Source organism: Xylona heveae, assembly GCF_001619985.1.
Source record: "Xylona heveae TC161 unplaced genomic scaffold L228scaffold_7, whole genome shotgun sequence".
Classification (NCBI taxonomy): domain Eukaryota; kingdom Fungi; phylum Ascomycota; class Xylonomycetes; order Xylonales; family Xylonaceae; genus Xylona; species Xylona heveae.
In genome coordinates this window covers 1,082,150-1,102,515 of record NW_017264199.1, presented here as the reverse complement: position 1 = coordinate 1,102,515, position 20,366 = coordinate 1,082,150, and the positions used below count along the sequence as shown (strand labels likewise).

The 20,366-nt window shown below is 48.7% G+C and overlaps 7 protein-coding genes across 7 annotated transcripts; 4 read left to right on the top strand and 3 right to left on the bottom strand.

Moving 5' to 3' along the window:
* Window positions 1-2,628: 2,628 nt before the first annotated feature.
* On the bottom strand, window positions 2,629-4,246 carry L228DRAFT_248591 (hypothetical protein). Its single transcript, XM_018332887.1, has 2 exons — window positions 3,977-4,246; window positions 2,629-3,887 (listed from the first exon to the last, which is right to left on the bottom strand). Exons 1-2 carry the CDS (start codon window positions 4,209-4,211, stop codon window positions 2,971-2,973), a joined length of 1,152 nt encoding a protein of 383 aa, XP_018187391.1. The 5' UTR covers window positions 4,212-4,246; the 3' UTR covers window positions 2,629-2,970.
* A 145-nt stretch (window positions 4,247-4,391) lies between these two features.
* Window positions 4,392-6,952, top strand: L228DRAFT_248589 (hypothetical protein). The gene is made up of 5 exons (XM_018332886.1): window positions 4,392-4,640; window positions 4,705-4,752; window positions 4,808-4,989; window positions 5,062-5,330; window positions 5,391-6,952. Exons 1-5 carry the CDS (start codon window positions 4,580-4,582, stop codon window positions 6,562-6,564), a joined length of 1,734 nt encoding a protein of 577 aa, XP_018187390.1. The 5' UTR covers window positions 4,392-4,579; the 3' UTR covers window positions 6,565-6,952.
* Window positions 6,953-7,294: 342 nt separating this feature from the next.
* L228DRAFT_269288 (regulatory protein-like protein suaprga1) lies at window positions 7,295-8,518 on the bottom strand (the record flags this gene model as incomplete). Its single annotated transcript, XM_018335257.1, has 5 exons — window positions 7,295-7,320; window positions 7,407-7,966; window positions 8,036-8,094; window positions 8,150-8,265; window positions 8,329-8,518. The coding sequence occupies 5 exons, from the start codon at window positions 8,516-8,518 to the stop codon at window positions 7,295-7,297; spliced, it is 951 nt and encodes a 316-aa protein (XP_018187389.1).
* Window positions 8,519-8,902: 384 nt separating this feature from the next.
* On the bottom strand, window positions 8,903-9,550 carry L228DRAFT_269287 (hypothetical protein; the record flags this gene model as incomplete). Its single annotated transcript, XM_018335256.1, has 3 exons — window positions 8,903-9,185; window positions 9,239-9,323; window positions 9,382-9,550. 3 exons carry the CDS (start codon window positions 9,548-9,550, stop codon window positions 8,903-8,905), a joined length of 537 nt encoding a protein of 178 aa, XP_018187388.1.
* Window positions 9,551-9,742: 192 nt separating this feature from the next.
* L228DRAFT_283960 (hypothetical protein) lies at window positions 9,743-12,894 on the top strand. Its single transcript, XM_018336164.1, has 3 exons — window positions 9,743-10,008; window positions 10,062-10,209; window positions 10,264-12,894. Exons 1-3 carry the CDS (start codon window positions 9,996-9,998, stop codon window positions 12,407-12,409), a joined length of 2,307 nt encoding a protein of 768 aa, XP_018187387.1. The 5' UTR covers window positions 9,743-9,995; the 3' UTR covers window positions 12,410-12,894.
* Window positions 12,895-13,818: 924 nt separating this feature from the next.
* L228DRAFT_160776 (membrane fusion mating protein FIG1) lies at window positions 13,819-15,219 on the top strand. Its single transcript, XM_018329393.1, has 4 exons — window positions 13,819-14,010; window positions 14,128-14,196; window positions 14,308-14,635; window positions 14,757-15,219. Exons 1-4 carry the CDS (start codon window positions 13,986-13,988, stop codon window positions 15,127-15,129), a joined length of 795 nt encoding a protein of 264 aa, XP_018187386.1. The 5' UTR covers window positions 13,819-13,985; the 3' UTR covers window positions 15,130-15,219.
* Window positions 15,220-16,327: 1,108 nt separating this feature from the next.
* Window positions 16,328-18,937, top strand: L228DRAFT_269284 (vacuolar import and degradation protein 27; the record flags this gene model as incomplete). Its single annotated transcript, XM_018335255.1, has 3 exons — window positions 16,328-16,346; window positions 16,467-18,043; window positions 18,110-18,937. The coding sequence occupies 3 exons, from the start codon at window positions 16,328-16,330 to the stop codon at window positions 18,935-18,937; spliced, it is 2,424 nt and encodes an 807-aa protein (XP_018187385.1).
* Between the last annotated feature and the right edge of the window lie 1,429 nt (window positions 18,938-20,366).

Here is a 20,366-nt window from a genome sequence, read left to right as displayed (position 1 = left end):
GCTCTGACAATTTAATAGCGCGGTTTCATATTACTCACGATATACCTCCTCTCGGGCATTGCCCCGCTCTTTAACGCTTCACATTACGACCCGAATCCATCTCTTTTACTCTCAAAATTTAATCTTACATGCGTTCAAGCTGCGAAGGGAGTGGGTGGGATTTCACCCCGGTCATAAATCTAATCGATTCGCTCTATAACCGGAATGCCGATTACAGTCCGTGTAATGGCCCGGTCGAAGTCTTGAGCAGCGTAGAAGGTCCGCCTTCGCCTGTAAATTGCCACGAGGCCGAGTCTTCTACGAAGCTCGGCAATTTCGATAAGATATGGCAGTTTTTGGGACAACCACTTGAGGCGCCGGCGCCGGTCCCCCAGGCTGACCTTTCTCCTCCGGAGGAGATTGACGATGAAGGCGTTGGACTGTCATCATCAGATGACCCTTCCGACGCACGGCTTGACAAAGGTGTACGCCGGCGAGATGAAGTGGATGGTGCAGAATTTGAAGACAACGTAAAGGGAGCAAGAGCTACCCTCGAGGTCCTCACGAAAAAGCAAAGAAAGGCACTGGCCAAACTGAAGAGGAGGGAGCTCCGAGCTGCCCAACTTGAAAATTCCACCCATCCTCATTCGGCCAGTGAGATTGAATCGGAAACGGACGTGAAACATAACCCGGCTCGCAAGGCCAGTCAACACGCCATTACAATACCCAAGCGTAATCATTTCGCGTCTGCAAGCCTTCACTACGCGTCTTCTCCGCCCTCATCCTTCTCCCCTCCCAAGCCAGGAATCAATGGCTCACCCCCAAAATCATGGTTTATTGACAACCCGTTTGTCCGACGATCTCTTTTCGATGTGCTGCAAATCGAGCCGTTTTTGCCGAGATCAGCAGCACAGAGAAAGGTTGATCTGACGTTGGCGCTCATTAACAAGTATCCCACCGAGCGAAAATATCTCCTCAAGCCTTCTTCCTCAAGCGGATTCACCCATGGATCAGGCGGAATCCACGTTTTCGTTGATGCGTCTAATGTTCGTTTTTTCCATGCTTAACCACGGCCCTAGTTCGCTTGACTAACAGATATCAGATCATGATTGGATTCCACGACGAGCTCAAACGGGCGCGCAATATCCCAGTCACAAACCGCATCAGGCGGGTCCCTTTCTCCTTCCACTCCCTCGCTCTTATCATGGAGCGAGGACGACTTACGGCCAAGCGGGTCTTGGTTGGGTCTACGCCCATCATCCCGCCTTACGAAGAAGCCAAGCAGATTGGCTACGAAACATGCATTCTCGACAAAGTTCACAAAGCAAAGGAGCTTACTGAACGGCAGAGAAAGTACAATGGAGGTGCGTCTGGCCACTCAAGCGGTTCCGGCTCTGAAACGAACGGAAATGGCGCAGGTGGTGCGGGCACCTTGTACGGTCCGGAAAAATGGACCGAGCAGGCTGTGGACGAAATTCTGCACCTGAAGATACTCGAAAGTCTGGTTGACGCCGAAAGGCCTTCTACCATTGTCCTCGCGACTGGCGATGCCGCTGTGGCAGAGTACTCATCTGGATTCATGCGAATGGTTGAGCGAGCGCTTGAGAAAGGCTGGAAAGTCGAGCTCGTCACCTGGAGCAAGAACATGAGTTATCTTTACCGTAAACGAGAGTTTCGGCAAAAGTGGGGAACGTTGTTCAAGGTGGTCGAGCTCGATGATTACGCCGAAGAATTGCTTGCCATGTGAATGAAGCGTTTATTATCTGCAACCTCTCTTTTTTTTTTTCCAACCCCTCACACATACCACCGATTTTGCGGTGCGGTGACGTCCCTATGTTTCAAAGGGAATGTCTCTGTTCAGTTTCTGCCGATTTGACATGAAACTGATCACTGGAAGATATTGGCGGCAGGAAGGCCCGATATCCACACATTTTATTACACCAAAAACGCGCAGAGGGACCATAAGGCATCAGGTCCCCTTTGAGATTATCAGACCCTAGTTTCTGGCACATGCCGCATCCAAATTATTATTATTATTCAACAAGGATGCTACTTGTCTATGTTTTCAGACGTGGACAAATATTTCATATTAACACCGGCGTGGCCGGCTGCAGCGGGGAGGTATAGTTTTCAACATCGGATTGCCTTCTCGGGAAGTAATATACCTGTGATTCGGTTGATGTCATCTACGTTGTTTTACTCAGCAATGACCGCATGGAAAGGACGGTGTACTTGGCGGGTATGGCAGAGTGGCTCATGGCATTTTCGTTTTTACGCTTTGCTTTGAATGTCTTCAGCAATTCGCTTGCGAGGCTTTTTTATATGTATCCGCATTAATATTCCTCTTGATTGGTGTACTTGCGATTTACTTGCTCGGCGGTGTCTTTTTTCCCGTCTGCTACTGAATAGTGTTTTGCTTTTCCCCAGTCGTCCAAGGAAGCGATTGTATCTACGATGGTTGATATTTTTCCTTCCCTGTTCATAGTCTAAGTTTCTGTAGATAAATACATGTATCAATTGCTTCTTTCACTGCGTCTTTTGTGTGGGTGCCTGCTCGATATGTAAGCCTCTTGGGCTTGATATCTATAACATATGCACCTATTTCACATCATTTGTTGTCTTTACTTTCCACGTGATTTCTGTTTACTTGGCCAAGTCTAAATTGCTTTCGATAAATCTAATATACTTTTTTGTTCAAAATTTCGAGTCATTTCAGAAAAAAGAGTTATGGTACATATGAGGTGCCGAAACTGGATGCTATTGAACAGTTGTAAGAGGGAAAAAAGGAGAAATGGGTATAGTACGATGCTGAATTGGACAGTGACTCGTTGGCACCAGGGGACCAGGGAAAGGTGAAAAAAGGAATCATTGGGACCATGGGGACCAGTAAAAGGTGAAAAAGCAACCATTGGAACCAAGTGGACCAGAGTAAAAGGCGAAAAAAAGGAAAAGGCCGATTCGTCCGAACCAAGCAGAACGGCTTTGCAGGCTTCAGTCAGGAATGTACCGATCTGTTGGCCGAAATCCCCGTCGGCCTCGGCGTTCACGACTATCGTTGTAAGGGCTTCTTCTTCTGGGCGAATAATGATCGGTCCTTGCTCTGCGGACCGGCCCAGGCTCAGCCCCAGCTGGAATTTGCGACGAAGTTTCAGGCGGTGCTTCAGTACGGTCTCTGGCTCGAGGGCGACTCGGTTCAGACTCCGCAACTTCTCCGAGACCAGAAGACTCGGGATTCTTGATTGCGGATTCATCATACTGTACCGCGCGATCCCAATCTTGCAGCGAGACATACGGGCTTCGAAGCCAGGCTCGGAGCTCGTGCAAGAATAACTTCGCATTGTCTCTACCGAGAAACTCCTGCAGCATATCCTCCGCTTGTCCGCCGCTGTCTTTGATATCCACAGTTTTGAGAATAGCAATGATATATTCCAGCAAGAACTCGGCATTGTTGGCCCTTCGAGAGACTGCTTCGTCACCTCCGCCGCTTCCGTCTCCATTTGTAGTTTCTGGGTTCAGAAAAGCAAAGACTTGCAACTCCCGCCGAATCCATTTTCGCGCGCGCGAAACCAGCTCAGCGTCGCGACAGAACATTTGCGGAGTCAAGTCCCGAAATCGAGATAAACGATTAGACCCAACGTGTCGCGAGTATAGCTGGTGCCGGTAGACGCGTCTCCGCCGAACAAGTGCTTCGTTGGGACTAGGAGGGGAGAGAGGCCGACGGGGTCTGCGGGGTCCGAATGGGCGGTGCTGCAGCGGAGCACCGGAGCCGCGGAAACGCGAGGAGGCTTGAGATGGACCCGAGCTCGGCGTGGGAGTGGGAGTTGGAGTGGGAGTCGTAGATGTGACTGTGTAGGTCTTGTAACCTTGTGGTGATGGGCCATATTTGACCGCCGTAACTTCGGATTTACCTGGAACGGATGTTAGTCCTGGTACAGAGCGATGTATCGTGAAGGGGGAGAACAGTGTATTGTGAAAGAGGAGAACAGTGAAGACGTACATAATGGACAGGATGACTGCTGCTGAAGCCAGCTCACGAGGCAAAGAAAATCAAAGTTATGGTGCTGGCATGGAACGGCTATCGCGAGCTCAGAAATCCGTTCGAGGCAGATGACGCAGGGCTCTTCGTGAGAAACGGCGTGACTGTCCTCGGTTTTGCCATCCTCATGTCGGAAGTGGACTTCCTTCAGTGTGTTTTGCAAGACTTGCTGTCGAATCGTCGTGTCGCTGTCCATACAACTCTGTTGTACTTGCGAAAGCTGTGCGTGGAAATGAATGAATGTGACTGTTCCTCTGGTGGGACTGTACAGCTGCAGACTGACGAAATGTTGTGCACCATTGGTATTTGTGACTGGCCGTAATTTATCGTAACTTTCGGGGAATTCGAGATTCGAGTTGACGGACCGAGGGGGCATTACTAGGACAGTTGCATTCACTTGCTCTATTATTATAATCTATTGTCAAAGATTTAGATTTGGATATTTGTCCCTTTTTTCTTTGCATGCATGTTCTTCCGCTACTGCGCGCATTTCCCGTACCTTCCACGAGAATCCCATCCCACATACAGCCGCCCCAACGTACAGTTGGCGCTTTCATTCGCAGAATGAGTTCACATACAATAACCGGCCTGAAGCGGTGGTCTTGCCAGTCAAAGGACCTTCCTGGTAAGGATTGTTTCCATAGAATTGGTAAATTTGGAAGTATCTTAAGCTGACGCTGCCACGACAGCTGTTTCGCAGATAAAAGCAATCCATGTCTACGACTTTGATAATACATGTGCGTCCTGCCTCCGCAAGGCCCTTGGTTTCTCCTGATCTGACCGTTGTCGCAGTATTCACAAGTCCACTTCCAAACGCGAAGCTTTGGAATGGGCCTACATTAGGGTATCTCCAGCACTCAGACAGTTTCGTCAATGGCGGGTGGTGGCACGATGCAGCCATTCTAGCTGCAACCGGAGAAGGCGTGGAGAAGGAGGAGCTCAGAGCATGGGCAGGCTGGTGGAACGAACAGATTGTGCGTTCACCTCAATAAACGTTTATTTCAGTTCTCTTCAACATGCAACTAACAAGAGAGTGTTCGCCGTAGGTCGATCTCGTACAGCTAAGCATGGAACAAAAGGATGCGTTGACAGTCCTTCTCACCGGCCGCTCCGAAGGCCCCTTTGCAGAACTTATCAAGCGGATAGTGGCCAGCAGGGGGCTTGAGTTCGATATGATTTGTCTCAAACCAGAGGTTGGGCCGTCAAACCAGAAGTTCGCCAGTACGGCCGAGTATAAAAAGGAATTCATCTCAGATCTGATCTACACATACAGCGACGCAGAAGAGATCCGGGTCTACGAGGATCGGCCCAAACAGTATGCACCTACACCAGTCCGCATCTCCTCCATTATGAGACTATCTAACTCCCCGCACAGCGTCAAAGGCTTCCGCGACTTTTTCACCAATTTCAACACAGCACTTCTTTCCATGAATCGCCCAATCAACCGCAAACCCATTACCGCAGAAGTTATCCACGTCGCTGAAGCCGCCGCAACGCTCAGCCCAGTCGTCGAAGCCGCCGAAGTGCAACGCATGATCAACGCACACAACCGGGCTCGCCGAAATGGCGTCGACAACGTCAATGGATTCCTCAAGATAAAACGCACCGTCTTCTACACAGGCTATCTTGTCTCAACAGACACGTCAGAAGACCTCCTTACCCTCGTCAACCTCCCGCTCCACGCCCCCGACTCCGACATCAAATATCTCGCCAACAATATTCTCATCACGCCACGTCCTTGCCCACGCAGCATCCTCGACAAAGTGGGTGGGCTAGGTAAAAAGCTCCGGTGGCAAGTTACTGGAACAGCAGTTTTTGAGAACAAGATTTGGGCCGCGCGGGTCCAGCCCGTACCTGAGAATGAGAAGATTTATACCGAAAATCCGGTGCCAATGGTCGTTCTTGCTCATCGACGTGGTGCACGCCCGATAGATGCCGGACGTATCCAGAACTGGCAACCAGTTGCGCCAGAGAAACAATTCATGTTCGACTCGGTTGTCGGCGAAAAGGTTCTTTTGCGCGTCGAAGAAGCCAATCCCGCTGAAGGCGAATGGGAAAGTCTGTTTCCGACAAAGAATTTCAAGCGGAGACATCCCCAAGAAGAATCAGACACGAGTAATGGTGGCGTGCCCCTGCCGCCGCATTATGGTAACCAGCACCCGAGACATCACACGCAGCATACCCGGGGCGGTGGCGCATCAGGGCATTCAAACCGCGGCGGCTCGTTTCGGGGCGGCAGCGGAGGAGGTGGTGGGGCTGGTCGGGGCGGATACCGACAGCAACAGCAACAACATCACCACTCCTCACAAGGAGGCGGACGCAGTGGTGGCGGAGGTCGTGGAGGCGGGGGAGGTCACCGTGGCCACGGCGGCCGATCATCAGGCAGAGGAGGTCGCGGCGGAGGAGGTGGCGGACCAGGCCATAGCCACGGCCATGGACATGGACATGGCGGCGGCGGCGGCTATCGATCCCTTGACGACGTTCATGAAAGACCATACGGCGGGTCGGGTAATCCTCCGAACTACGAAGACGGGGGAATGGGATATTGACCGGCAATACCAAAGATCTATGGGAATTATATATATTCTTCTTCGCCATTCCTCATCATTCTCATTTATGTTACATTTCAGCGAACCATTATCGCAATCGGATGTGGCTCTAGGTATCACACTATTCCTTAAACCAACACGGATAATTAACGGCAGTTATGCATATCATGAATTTATTTGTTTCCCCTTTTCAGTTTCTTTATTTTCCAGGTTGGGTACGGACAAAACAAATCACACTACAGTACAAGAAGCATGAGGATATATGCTGGGTTTCTTTGGAGTTCCTTGATGTAATAAACTCATAAATCTGCGTTGCGGACATAATACAAGTCCTTGATGCAACATGAACGTAAAACAGAGACACAAATTAGGTATTCTTGAATCGTGGTTCTTATTTGCTTCGTTTTAGATACGTTTTCACTAAAAATACATTACATTTAAAGAAAAAGAAGAAAGTGAACAGCTAGCTGGCTGAATTGACCAGCTTCTTGCTTGCGGATAGTGTGGCAAACAATAGTTCAAAGATAAAAAAAAGGAAATCTCAGACGCAGTGTTCGGAGATGCACAAAGTTCGGGGAGAGGGGAGGTGGGCATCGGAAGAGAGAAGCGGGGAAAGAGTAAAGGAGGTGTTTTAAACGCTCATTGGATTAATATTTGCGTCTTGAATGAAAATGGGTTGAGAATCTTGTTGTGGTTTTTCTCTCTCTAGAAGTGGGGGATATAGGCGCGCTTAAGCCTCGACGAACTTCTTGACATCTGTTGAATTGAAAAAATGGGTGGTCAGTAACTTGCAATTCGAGGAAACGAATAAGGTGGTAAAGAGAAGGAGTTAATAGACATACTAGACAGCCAGTTGATGTACTCCTTCTGCTCCTTGTAGTCAATGTAGTCGGGGACAAAGACGGCAAGGTTGGTGTCGATGCCGCGCTCGCCGAGGTAGCGCTCGAGCAAGACCTGGAGGTCCTCGTCGAGGTTGCCAAAGGGCGGGCCGCTGTACAGGCCGCGACGAGCCCAGTCCTTCTCGGCGGTCTTGGGGTCGGCCAGCTCGGCCTCGTTGAAGTAGTACACGTTCTCAATGGCAATGACGCCGTCCTGCATCACCGTCTCGACCTGCAGAGCGCCCTTGCCTCCCTTCTCAATGGAGATGTTGACGCGTGCGGGGAACGCAACATCGCCGGCGCCCTCCTCGTCCAGCTCGGGCCGGTCAGCGGGCGACACGCTGTCCTCGGGAGCAACGTTGACGTTGCCGCCCTGCGTGCGGCCCTGGTTGACGGTGCCCTTGCTCTGGGCGCCGCCAGACTGGGCGTCCAGGTCCAGGTCCTCGTCGTATTGCGCCGGCTCAAAGTTGTCGGCGTCGTTCTCCATGGCGTTGAGGTCGGCAATGGAGAAGGTCACGCGGATGCTAGATTATTTTTTCCAAATTAGATTTGGTGTTCTTTTTGAGCCAGGAGTTTGGGGGAAAGTAGCTCACGTCTCGTCGCCGAATTTGCGGGTCAGAATAACCTCCTCTTGGCCGGGAGTGTCGGTGACCTAGAAAGTCTCGGTTAATATCTGGTGCAATCTTTTGATGGCAGTGGAAACCTACCTCAAAAGGAGACTCTTTCAGGAAGTTCTGAATGTCAAAAGGAATCTCCTCGGGGTCTCTCATCTCATTTTCGAGGTCGAGCTCGGATTCGAACTTTGCGACCAGCTCCTGGTCGACTGTACAATGTGTGAGATTTTGGCCGTAGTAAGGAGCATTGAAGATTTGAAATTGAGTCATACCTTGACCCTCCTTGTCCCATCGTGTTCTGGAGGTCGAGAAAGCAGCGGCGAAGGTGGGACGAACAATCTGCGTTGATGCAGCCTTGAGCGGCGAAGAAGTTCGGAGAGCGGAGATGGGACGGCGAACGGCCGGAGCAGACAGGCGAGCACACGTCCGGGGGACGGAGCGAGCAAAGGATCGAAGAGACATCATCGTGAATATGTAATATGGAGAGAATTGGAAAAAGATTTCAGTTTTCGGTGGTGATGGAGAGAAAGTGATTATTCGAGGAGGATGAGCTAGAGCTTCTTCACGAACAGCCGAATTGGGATGATTTCCGCATGGGAATTCCCATCTCGCCAAGACGCTACGTACCCATGACTTCAAGCGACCAACCCCATTCGCCATCAAATTGCATGTGCTTACTACGGAGTATCAGAGGAAGAAATAAAATCAATTCTAGAAAATCCTACAGCACCCAGCCAAATCTAGTAGAACTTTTTGCGATGAAGGGAAGATTTATGTTTCCTCTAACACCCAACTCCTCGCTTGTTAATCAATAAAATGCTTGAAAAAGAGTCCAAGACCCAAGCATTATGCAGCACCTCGAGGCGGGAAGCTCGACTCATGTCTGACACCCGCCCGATTGATTCGCACGAAAAGCATTGGGCTGAGCGATGCCCATTCTTGATTCCAGTTTCTCAATTTCTCCATGTTGATTGCATCTGCCATGTCTGGCATCCAGAATCCAGACTCCCACTCCTTCTCTTCCTGGGCCATTCTTTGCTTAAGCATATCCTCGCGGGTGCTAGAAGGACGACCCGGCCGTCGCTCCTTCTTTAGTCTCGACAGTTCCTCGTCATCGCGGTGAATAAATCTTCAAAGTGTTAGAGACAACTTCACTATGGATGAAGAGTTTGCAAGGCGTACCTCTCGATGAGCTTTTGCATCCCAGGAACGTCCAACAATTTGTCGGTCTGATTGGCTATCTCCTGAAAGAATGCTACTCGATACACTATGAATATCAATTAGAACCTCTTGATTCAACGCAAGTGATGTCTGCGTCTACATACGATGAGGCTGATGATTCTTGTTCCGAGCCGCGTGAAGCCGGGCAATTTTCTCCTCACGCATACCGGCGCGGAGGAGGCGCTGCGTGTCTCGACTGTTCTCATGGAGAGAGTCGACCTTGCCACGCTTCTTGCTAATTTTCTTCTGTACTTTATTCAATGATCGAGGCATATTGAAAGTGATGAATGATCGACAGGTGCAATGATCAGTCGGTGCAAACGGATTTAGAGACTTTTGAGCGGCAGAATTCACCGACCGCCTCGCTTGGGCCGAAAGAGGGATAGTGGCCGAGCAATGGCCCATGGGAGAGTCGTCGACTTCGCTCTTTCCCCTTTCGCGTTTCACGCGTCCAATTCAATCCAAATACTCAATATCACTCTTCGAATTACCTGATCAAATCTCGTCGCACTTCTGCTCCACTGCTCTCGTCTGTACCTTTATTTTGATCCTTTTGATCCAAGGAGCTACCTAGCCTTCTCATTTCATATTTTCTCGAAAACTCATTACAACTGTTATCCGTGTCGAATATCGACCATTTAGAAAGGATCATGCGCGTTGGCGCTCACTGCACATAAACAAAGGGTCCAGCAGCATCCCCGCTGCTTGCCAGGTCACAATGGGTATCCAAGGTGGGCAAATATGCGTCCTCGAGAAAGGGTTGTGTAGCTAAACCCCTCCTCAGGATTATTGCCTCTACTCAAGTCTATTCAGCGTCCATCACACCTGAAGAGATTTGCAGGACAGACATTGGGAGTCGATGCATATGGCTGGCTGCATCGGGGTACCATTGCGTGCGCTATCGATTTAGCACTTGGAAAGCCCACAACTAGGTCCGAACCTCTGATATCACTCGTTGCTTAGATCGAAATTGCTGACTAGCCCAGATATATTGATTTTGCCTTGAATCGAGTTCGTATGCTGATCCACTTTGGAGTAACTCCATACTTGGTTTTTGATGGAGACTATCTCCCGAGCAAGGCTGCAACCGAGTCAGGACGGGCTGCACGGCGTGAAGAAAGCCGTAAGGCTGGCCTCGAGCTTCTCAAGACTGGCAAGATCCAGCAAGCCCAAATTGAGCTCCAAAAGGCCATTGATGTCACTCCAGAAATGGCCCGTGTTCTTATCGATGCCCTTAAGCGTATGAAGGTTAAATACGTCGTCGCTCCTTACGAAGCTGACGCGCAAATGGCCTATTTGGAGCGCAAGGGCTTTATCCAGGGTATCATTTCTGAGGATTCTGATCTCTTGGTGTTTGGCGCCAAATGCCTACTAACTAAGCTCGATCAATATGGCGAGTGCATCGAAATCAACCGTAGCCGCTTCACGGCCTGCCGCGAAATAAGCCTCGTGGGATGGACCGATGCTGATTTTCGCCGCATGGCCATACTGAGCGGCTGCGATTACCTAGCTTCCATAAACAAGATGGGTTTGAAGACATCGTATCGACTAATTCGAAAGTACAAGTTTGTTGAAAGACTTTTGCGCATCATTCAATTCGACGGTCAATTTCGCGTCCCGCAAGGCTATTTGGAAGATTTTCGAAAGGCTGAGTTAACCTTTTGTCACCAGCGGGTGTTTTGTCCCGAAGCAAAGGCTTTGGTCATGTGCAATCCCTCCGAGGAACAATTAGTTGGCGCCAAATTCGACTTTCTGGGTGTCGACTACAGCCCCGAGATTGCTCAAGGCGTTGCTCGTGGCGATTTACATCCTATGACGAAGGAAAATATTGTCATCCCGCAGGCGCTTGACCCGATTCCTCGAACTCCGGTTGCGCTTGCTCAGGGAACAATGGCCAGTAGCTTTTCTGATCTCAAAGGCAATAAGCCAATAGATGGCTACTTTCGGCCCCGGAGAATGCCTCTTCAAGAGCTTGACCCGAATTTATTCACCCCATCCCCAACTCAACAGCGTGTCTTGGAAACCAACAGCCATCAATCCTGGACCAGTCGCTCCGCCCCGGCACGTTCGACTTCGGCCACCACGATTGAAGATTTGGCCCCATCTCCCGCCATTGCGCCAGCCTCTGCACCTTCGACCATTGACAGAGCCCGCTTGCGCTTGTCCGCTAGACGTGCGACATCCGGCTCTCTTGGTGGTTCTAGACTTTGTACTGACAGTGAGACGCCGATCACGTCCCAGTCAACCCGCAGTCGGTTCTTCGCGGATGCTGTCGATGATCCTACACCCTCAGCCCATGAAGCGCGTGCGCGAAAGAGAAAGGGCATTGACGTCAATATCTGGTCTGATGATTCAGTCGAAGGTATCATGGCTGATTTGCCAGACGTATCTGACTGCCCGAGTCCGTCCAAGAAGGGGAAGATGGACGTCTTCCAGGAAGGCAAGCATGAAGACTTTGTGCCAGAGTCACCTGAACCAATTTCGGCCAAGTCGGTTTCTGAGGAAAGCCAAGCTACATTTTCAGAGTCCTCTCAGTTTACCAACGGCTCGAAGAACAACACTCCGCCTTCGTCCCTTGAAAGCAATGTTCCTTCAAAGGACGTTGCCAGCATCCTCGATAAAAATGTTCGCGCGGAATTGCAGGAGCTGAAGGACCGATTTGCTTTTCGGCCTTCAGAGAACACCAATGTCTTCAGTCTAGGAGGCAAGAAGGGACTCAAGAACACCGTTCCAGGCCAAAGTGCTCGAACTCCTCTGCAGACACGGACCCCATTGAAAAAAGAATCCAGTGATTATTCTAAGATGATCAGTCCGAGAAAAAGCGAGATGTTGTCATTTTCGGGTCAAAAGGGAGTACTACGCCGTGCCCAAACTTCGCTTGAGGATGTTTTGAAAGGGCTAGCTGGCAACGAAGGTGATCACAAGGCCCCATCAATGAGTGCCCACAAGAAAAACCACAATGAAGATAAGGTCGCACATCCTGTATCACTTCCGCTCAAAGGTAGCGAGGACATGATGGTTCCTGACAGTGACGGCGAGGAAGATTATGAAAGTAGTGGTGTCAATAACACAGAGACGGAAGAGCATAAACCCGTACTTGACCTTGGGAAGTTTGTTTTTGCACCAAAATGATTTTTATATTGATACCACAAGGCTCGGCGTTTGATATTTGGTCTGCTTCACCATAGCGGAGGACATACTACAGGGAAAAGCAGCAAGATGAGCGGCGTTTAGCGATTACGATTATCAAAGGAGCGGATTATTGTTTCCCGTCAAGGCTTTCAAATGGTTATCAGAATCGGGCTTCTTTTCATTTTGTATCTCGCATCTTTTTATTTGAGGCGTTTTCTTCAGCTTTAAAGCACTGAAGAGCAGTTATCGTGGAGTAGCATCCTTACCCCAAAACCACGACAGATTTTATCAATCGTTTCTAAGTTCATTTGACAGATTTGAAAGGTGAACCCGTGGTGCGTGACACGTAGCAGAGGTTGATAATAAACGTAAATGGAAATGCTACCTGGATCTTCCTTCTGCACGGACAGCTTTTATATCTGGACAGGATGAGATGAGGAATCGTAAGAAGAAAATGAAGAGGTTGGGGTGACAAGTAAGCGAGCTAATCCTCAAAAAGCTAGCTTATCTCCCTTGATCTGCCCGTCAAACTAACTTTGATAGGCAGTTTGGTCTTATCCGCCAAAAGCTTGTCGGATATTTTGCTCGCTAATTGGCTAGGTACCCGCTTGACGCGGGGTTGTCGTGGAGACGAATTTGTTTAGGACCCTGGTTAGTGACGCACCTTTCCCAGCCTCGTTGCCATGGATTTGTGGTCCGGTCCACGGCAGAATTCACCGACCTCCCCATTTTTGACCATTGCTGAATGAGATGAACCCACCTCGGGACTGATTGATTTCTATGCCCAAGAAACAACCTGACGAATACCCTACTAAACGCATTTTTGCAAGGCGTGCTCGGAAACTCTTTACTCGTTTTGAGGAGGCTGGGATTTTGACTAGGGAGCCAAAGACTAACTATTCACTTTCTCTTCTCCCCTTCTTCATTCCTCCATACTACCACATCTTCCCCTGCCTTACGACCAACACCTTTCCCAATTCTCATCATCTCGCAGTTCTACAATTTGCCCGCGCTGGGAAGGTTGGCTGTCTAACGATCACATTGGGAATAATTCGCAGGCTCGAAGCTTCTTCGCCGAACGAGCAAACAACTTTCGTTTTGTATCCCTATCGCTACGCAGCACTATTCCGGCTCCGCTTTGCAATTCTTCAGCGCATTCCTCGCACCGGAACAAAGATCGTTTTGCGCCCTTACGCATTCCTTGATCATCACGTCGAGACGAACGATACGGCTTACAGTTAACGCTTACGCTGGGTGGTTTTCGCAGAACCCCTCACAGAGTCTCAATCGAAGCGAGGAATCCCAGGAGATTAACACTTTCTGAGCAAGGCTGGAAGGCATCGTTCAATAACATCTTCTCTGCACTTCCCACCCCAATAGGTGCATTCCTAAACTTTCACGTGTTCGGATAGCGAGCTTCGTACAATCCACGTTTTGTCTCGCTCCACAGCTAGGCGTGCGACCCACGTGTCGTGCGAGACCATTGCAAGTTGAGAGGCAATTTCGGGCAGATATCCTAGAGCATTGATAGGGTTGAATTTATTGGTGACGGAGAAAATTCCGGAGACTCTTCATTATGAGATTCTCCATTGGTGTCGGAAGTAAGTCATCGCCCTTATCAAGCATTCAATCTAATTCCCAATTTTTTGGACATTTATTGGGCAACAATACGTCCAGGAAGAAATCATAGGATAATTAGCTAACGTTCTGAATTAAAGGGGCTATTCCCTTCTTGGGCTACCACCATGTTTTGATGATTTTTATTGCGCTGGCAATTATATTATTGTGTAAGTTAGCCGTTCCGATTAGCTGAACCTCGCCTTATCTCCAAGACTTTATCAAAGAAAATAAACAAAACATTGTTACTGCCAGAAAACTAACATGTCTTGGGTTCTCAGCTCTTCTGCTAGCAGGATGCTCGTCCTCATCGCCCACCATTCCAAATATCTTCTTAATCTCAATGTACTACAAATCGTACACGCCAACGTTTGACGCCTCACAAGTTGACCCCGGTGTTACATCCGCCATTGCGAACATTGTCGGCCGAGCGCAACTCGAAGTTCGCGTGGGATATTTTGGAATCTGTGTCAATCCAGATGGTGGCTCCTTCCTGTGCTCCAACAATGCGACGAGCCTGGCAGGACAAGTGACTGTCGATCAAGATCCACTAAATTTAATTTGGGTAGCAAGCACATTCAAAGATGCAATTGTCTTTCCTTACCTAATGTAAGTATTCCTCTCCTGGTCGAGGTTCATGCCAAAGATACCCTTGTATATCGGATGGCGTGGACTTTGAGTATTGTTGTTGTATGTCCTTTCTGGAAAATCCACTAACTCTTGTCAACAGTATCGTTGCTATAATTCTCGCATTTGTGTCCTTCCTGCTTCTTGCTACGTTCCCTGGCTGGCATCAAGAAGAGCGTGCTGAAGGTGAAGTCGAGGTCAAGCCATTCCCTTCGCGGGCTGTCTCACAAATCGCCCTTGCACTGATTTTCATTGCATCCATCTTCGTTCTTGTATCTGTCCTGTGGCAACACACAGCCTCAGTAGCCGCCGCAACGATAGCCCAGGATCTAGGAAATGGAAGCGTCAAGTCCGGAGTCGGCACGTCAGCCATGATTCTCGGTTGGTTCGGCTTCGCGTTGTTCATAATAACAACGGTCGGACTGCTGGTTATGATCTTGAGCATCCATATTGTGGAGCAGATTACAGATGAATGATGATAAACGATCGAAGACACGATATTTGTTCATGTTTGCCCGATTTGCGGAGAAGCGCAAAAAGCCAGCCGCTTAATGCACGCTTTGAAGCACGACGGGATGTTGATATTCTCTTGAGGATCTTCCAAGTTTGGGAATGATTGTCGCCAAAAACGTTTCAGCAAATCCTTTTACTTTTCATGTCTCGAGATTTGATCGCAATACTCGATAGATACCAGATTGCTTACGCCTTGTTATTTTTACCCGCACTCTTCTTTTGTCAAAGGCTTTCAACATCAATCATGGAGATTGAGTACTCGGAAGCGCCTTTTTCCGAGTCGTTTATTGATATTTGAGATATAAATTGGGTTCAGAGACACACTTTGGCATTTTGGGAGATATTGTCGTCTCCCTAATATTGCGGCGCATTGGCGTTTTTTTCTGTTGGGAATAGTTTCTCATTACGAGACAGCATGCGTATGTTACGAACAGATTGATGGATATATTTTGAAGGGATATGTGCAAACGACCGACGGCACGAAATGATGGGACATTTGATACGGATCATGGGATAATGTAGATAGCTTACTTCAAACACTGATGACTAGACTTTTTCTCAAAAGGATTCAATAATTGGCATAGTAACAAGGTGCATTACAATGTGATTGTTGTCTAGTAGCTGATGAGTTACTGGTCCGCCTTCTTCGAAGAAGGAGAAGCGTGTTGAAAGGAACATTGAACATAAAATCAATAAACTAAAAATCCAACTAGAAGGATCTGTTTGAACATTTTACTTTTTATATCATTATTTCGAATATTTCCGTGACAGGTGGGAATTTGAGCGTATTCTGTACGGAGTAAACAACGTGACAGACGGGGTTGCTTACGTAATGGATGCTGCCTGAGGCGGCACAGCCACATGAACACTCGCCACCGCTAATCCTAAAACAGAGAGGTAAGTGAAGATGGGGCGTCATCGAGAGTTGAAATGACCAACAGATGGAGAAGAGAGAATCTTTTGTTTTTCTTGCTCCACTTACTCCTTCCCTCTTCATCCTGATTCTTTTCACTGCTTCGCTCACACTCTCTTCGCTTGGCTCGTGGACTTTTGATCAGTCTCGTGTCCCTTTTCACTATCCAAAGTTTAATCTAAATGAACGTGACATAAGCTTTCCAAAGTCCTCCAACCACTTATCTTTTGTTGTCAAGGTTCCCCACCATGTTTATGCTCAGGAACGGTGCGTATCCCCCGCTTTGCAATTTACACACTGCCACGCCCCCACAACACGCACAGATAGTTAATCATTTTGTTCTCTCCTTTTTGGAGTTTACTAATTTCTCATTTCATGGAATCGCAGTGAGCAAATACCTCTTCGGCGATACATCCAAGGAATCGCTTGTCGAGATCCCGCAGGGCCAGCTTTACTTGGTCCGCCCACTTTCGCCCAAAGGCTACTCGGAACTAATCTTCAAAGACGCTGCTGCTAGCATCCGTCGAACCGGACAAGAATATCACTATCAACTTGTGGTCCTGCGCGCGTACGAGGAAGGCGAGGAGGAGCTGCTGGCCGAGGAGAACGGCGAGGACACTTTGGCCGATAGCCTTGGACTCGAGAAAGACGAAAAAACATTTTTGCTCGACGAGAGCTTGCATTTCCGCTGCGAAGTCCGCGAGGGAGGAGAGAAGGTCTTTGCTTGGAGAGATCTCAGTGGGGACCCTGGCGATCTCTACGAGTTCGTCTGCGATACGTCGACTCCGACCAGTACCGTCAGCACTTTTGAGATTGTCGCGGTTCAGTGTCAATACGAGCGAAAGTTCCGCAAGAGCCACCAAACTGCTACGGAGCAAGATCTTGAGCAATTTTCTTTCACCGAGGAACAGCCTATTCCAAGTGCTACCTCCCGCCGAAACTCGCGGCTTGCTGTTCCTGGATCACCCTCTTCCCCTCGCGTCGGCACAGCCCCTGAAATAACGGAAGAGCCCATCATGCCGAGGACTCCACAGAAGCAAATTATCCCGGCATCACCTGAGGACACTGTCACCGCTCCGCCTCCGGCAGTGACACACCCGGTTGGTACCGACATTCTGACCAAGGAGAGAGCCGAATTGCATCTGTTCGACTTTGAGTCAGGTACCTTTGTTTTGCAGGATCCCTCTATCGTTGCGACTGTCTCGGAATATGGGACGTGGCAATATTGGCTCTCGATCACTGGCGCTGATCGGGACTGGTTGGGTCAGGATGTGGTGCCAGATATCAATCCTGTCTTCAATTTTGAGTATCTCTCTTTCATCTTTAATCACTATACCAGTGATGGTTCTGCCTATTCATGGTTGCTTCGTTTCAAGGACCAGGAGACCGAAGAGAGATTCCAAGAAGGACTTTTGCGGGCCTTGTGGGAGAAACTCAACGAGACCAGGTGGATCAAGGCCAAGGATGATGACAGAGAATACGTGCTAGAGGCCTTTCAGGATCTTACCATGGAGGACGCACCGGCGGCCGAAGCTGAAGAGGAAGAGCACGAGGAAGAGGAAGAAGATATCGAGGACGACGGTCAGCGCAGCGAACATTATGATTCCGATGAATCTGAAGATGATGTTAATGCTCATCCTGATGACGACAATGTCAACTCTCAGCTGGCCGTGGGCTATAAGCATGACCGATCATTCGTCGTGCGTGGCTCCAAGATTGGCGTCTTCAAGCACACCCCGAACAACAACTTGGAGTTTTCCACCAATATCTCCAAGGTCGAAACTCCCAAAGGCAAGCTGTTCAGCCCCAAGAAGGTCATGCTTCATGCCGAAGACCAGAATATGATTTTACAAAACTCCGACAACCCTAACTCCCTGTACCGAATGGATCTGGAGTACGGCAAAGTCGTGGACGAATGGAAGGTGCACGATGACATTCCCGTCATGAATTTTGCGCCAGACAAGGTATGGACTCCGATTTTCTAATTTAGCATTTTCTAGTGCGCCACTAACTCTTTGATTTTCCCACAGAAATTTGCCCAGATGACCGGCGAACAGACCTTCCTCGGCCACTCTCACAATGCCTTGTACCGTATCGATCCCCGTCTTGCCGGCAACAAGCTCGTCGACTCGCAGCTCAAGCAATACGCCTCGAAGAATGACTTTTCCACTGCGGCGACTACAGAAAAGGGCTACATTGCGGTTGCCTCCAATAAGGGTGACATTCGCATGTTTGACCGTCTAGGCATCAACGCCAAGACTCATATCCCCGCGCTTGGTGAGCCCATTATTGGTCTCGACGTCTCCGCCGATGGCCGCTGGGTCCTGGCCACGTGCCGCACATACTTGCTCCTCATCGATGCTCTTCAAAAGGAAGGCAAGAACGAGGGCAAGCTCGGGTTTGAAAAGTCCTTTGGCAAAGACTCCAAGCCACAGCCCCGCCGTCTCGGTCTGCAACCTGCGCACGTTGCGCAATTCCAACACGAAACCGGCGCACCGCTCTCGTTCACCCCTGCCCATTTCAACACTGGTGTCGATAGCAATGAAACGTCCATCATTACCGCCACTGGCCCGTTCATCGTCACCTGGAACATGAAGAAGGTCCTCGCGGGCCGCAAGGACCCCTACACGATCAAGCGCTACGCAGAGGAAGTCAAGGCAGACAATTTCAAGTTTGGCACCGACAAAAATGTCATTGTCGCCCTCCCGAATGAGGTCAATATGGTTGCCAAGACCGCACTCCGCAGACCAACTCGTGAGAGTATCGCTACGCCGGTCAAGTCTCGTGGAACGCCCCGTCGCAGCAGTGGTCGCATTGGTGCCCTGAGGAGAAACGATATCGTAAATAGTCCTTACTAGACTATGGTCCTGTGATGACACAGTCTGATGGCGTTTCGCGTCATCTGTCTCTTACGATCTCTTTTTCCTTTCAAGGTGCTCTTCATCTTTTTCTCCTTCATCATCTTCTTCTTCTCCATTCGCGTATTTGTGTATGATCCAATCCTCCATTATTTGCCCTTTCCTTCGTCATACTTCCCATCTTACTCGCCTTGGCACCTACACATTCCTCCCTTCCACCCCCCTACCCAGATCACCTTGATTTTTATTGTTTCTCTTGCCTGATTCTGATACCACAACATCTTTTTATGTTTCTCCTTTCACTTGTTTATTTGTTGCTTTGTTTTTAACTCCCAAGCTCGATTTGGGTACTACTATTGGACCCGTCTAATACTTTTTTTCTTTCTTTCTTTCTTTCTTTCTTTCTTTCTTTCTTTCTTTCTTTCTTTCCTTCTTTTTCTCTCCTCCCCCATCTGCAACTTCCATCCTCGCCCTCCCTCGTACTTTCTTTCCGCCTTTTGCATCGCTGTAGTAGCACGTAGTAGGTAGTGTTTTAGATTTAACCATCGGACATGTTCTCAATTCAAACACTATTGATTCCAATCCACGTTTTTCTTTTTTTTTTTTTTTCTCTCTTAAATCCAATCAACGATTTTCTTTTTTTTTCCCTTAAATCCAATTAACAGTTCTTTCAGTCATGACAGATATAGTATTTTCACGAGCGCTGGCACATAGATACACAGAGAGAAGTCTTCTGTGTGGTTAAAGGAGTGGTACCTTAAGCCCCTTCGCATCTTAAAGTTTAAATCTCTGAAGTGTTGGTAAAGTGACCTAGGAAATATCAAGAGAAGAGGATGCAATTCGTATATGTATATATATATATATACCCTCCTCGCCCTCTTCGAAATGCAGAAACGCAGATACGGGCCGGCATCCTTAACTTACTAGACACGACGAGACGAAACGAGATACAGACTTGGAACTATTGACAGAATTCCGAAATGAAGAGAGACAAAAAACAACGCCGATTTGTCCTTTTCCCCTATTTTTCATCCATGTTCCTTTTCGGACGGTACAAAGTATGGTGATGTTTTTCTCCTTCTCTTAGAGAACCTAAAAGAACGAACATGAGAAGGGCCGGAAGGAGAGATATTAAGGTAAAACGAGGGAGAAGGGGGGATGGGAAGAAGAGTACCGGCCTCCCTTTAAGCCAGAAAAGTTGTAGATAGCAAGAAAGAAAAAAAAATAAAAAGAAATGGGAGGAGAGATTAAAGGGGAAATGAAGGGGGAAAATAAATGGAAAAGAAATGGAAAAGGAAGGTGGATCAAAAGAAGAAAGGAAAGAAGAGGAAGAAGAATCAGAAATCAAGCACCGACGACCCAGACTTCTACGCCAAGAACATCGAATCGTTGGCCTTCGTCACTGAGAGCCTCGTTGCCAAACGTTGGA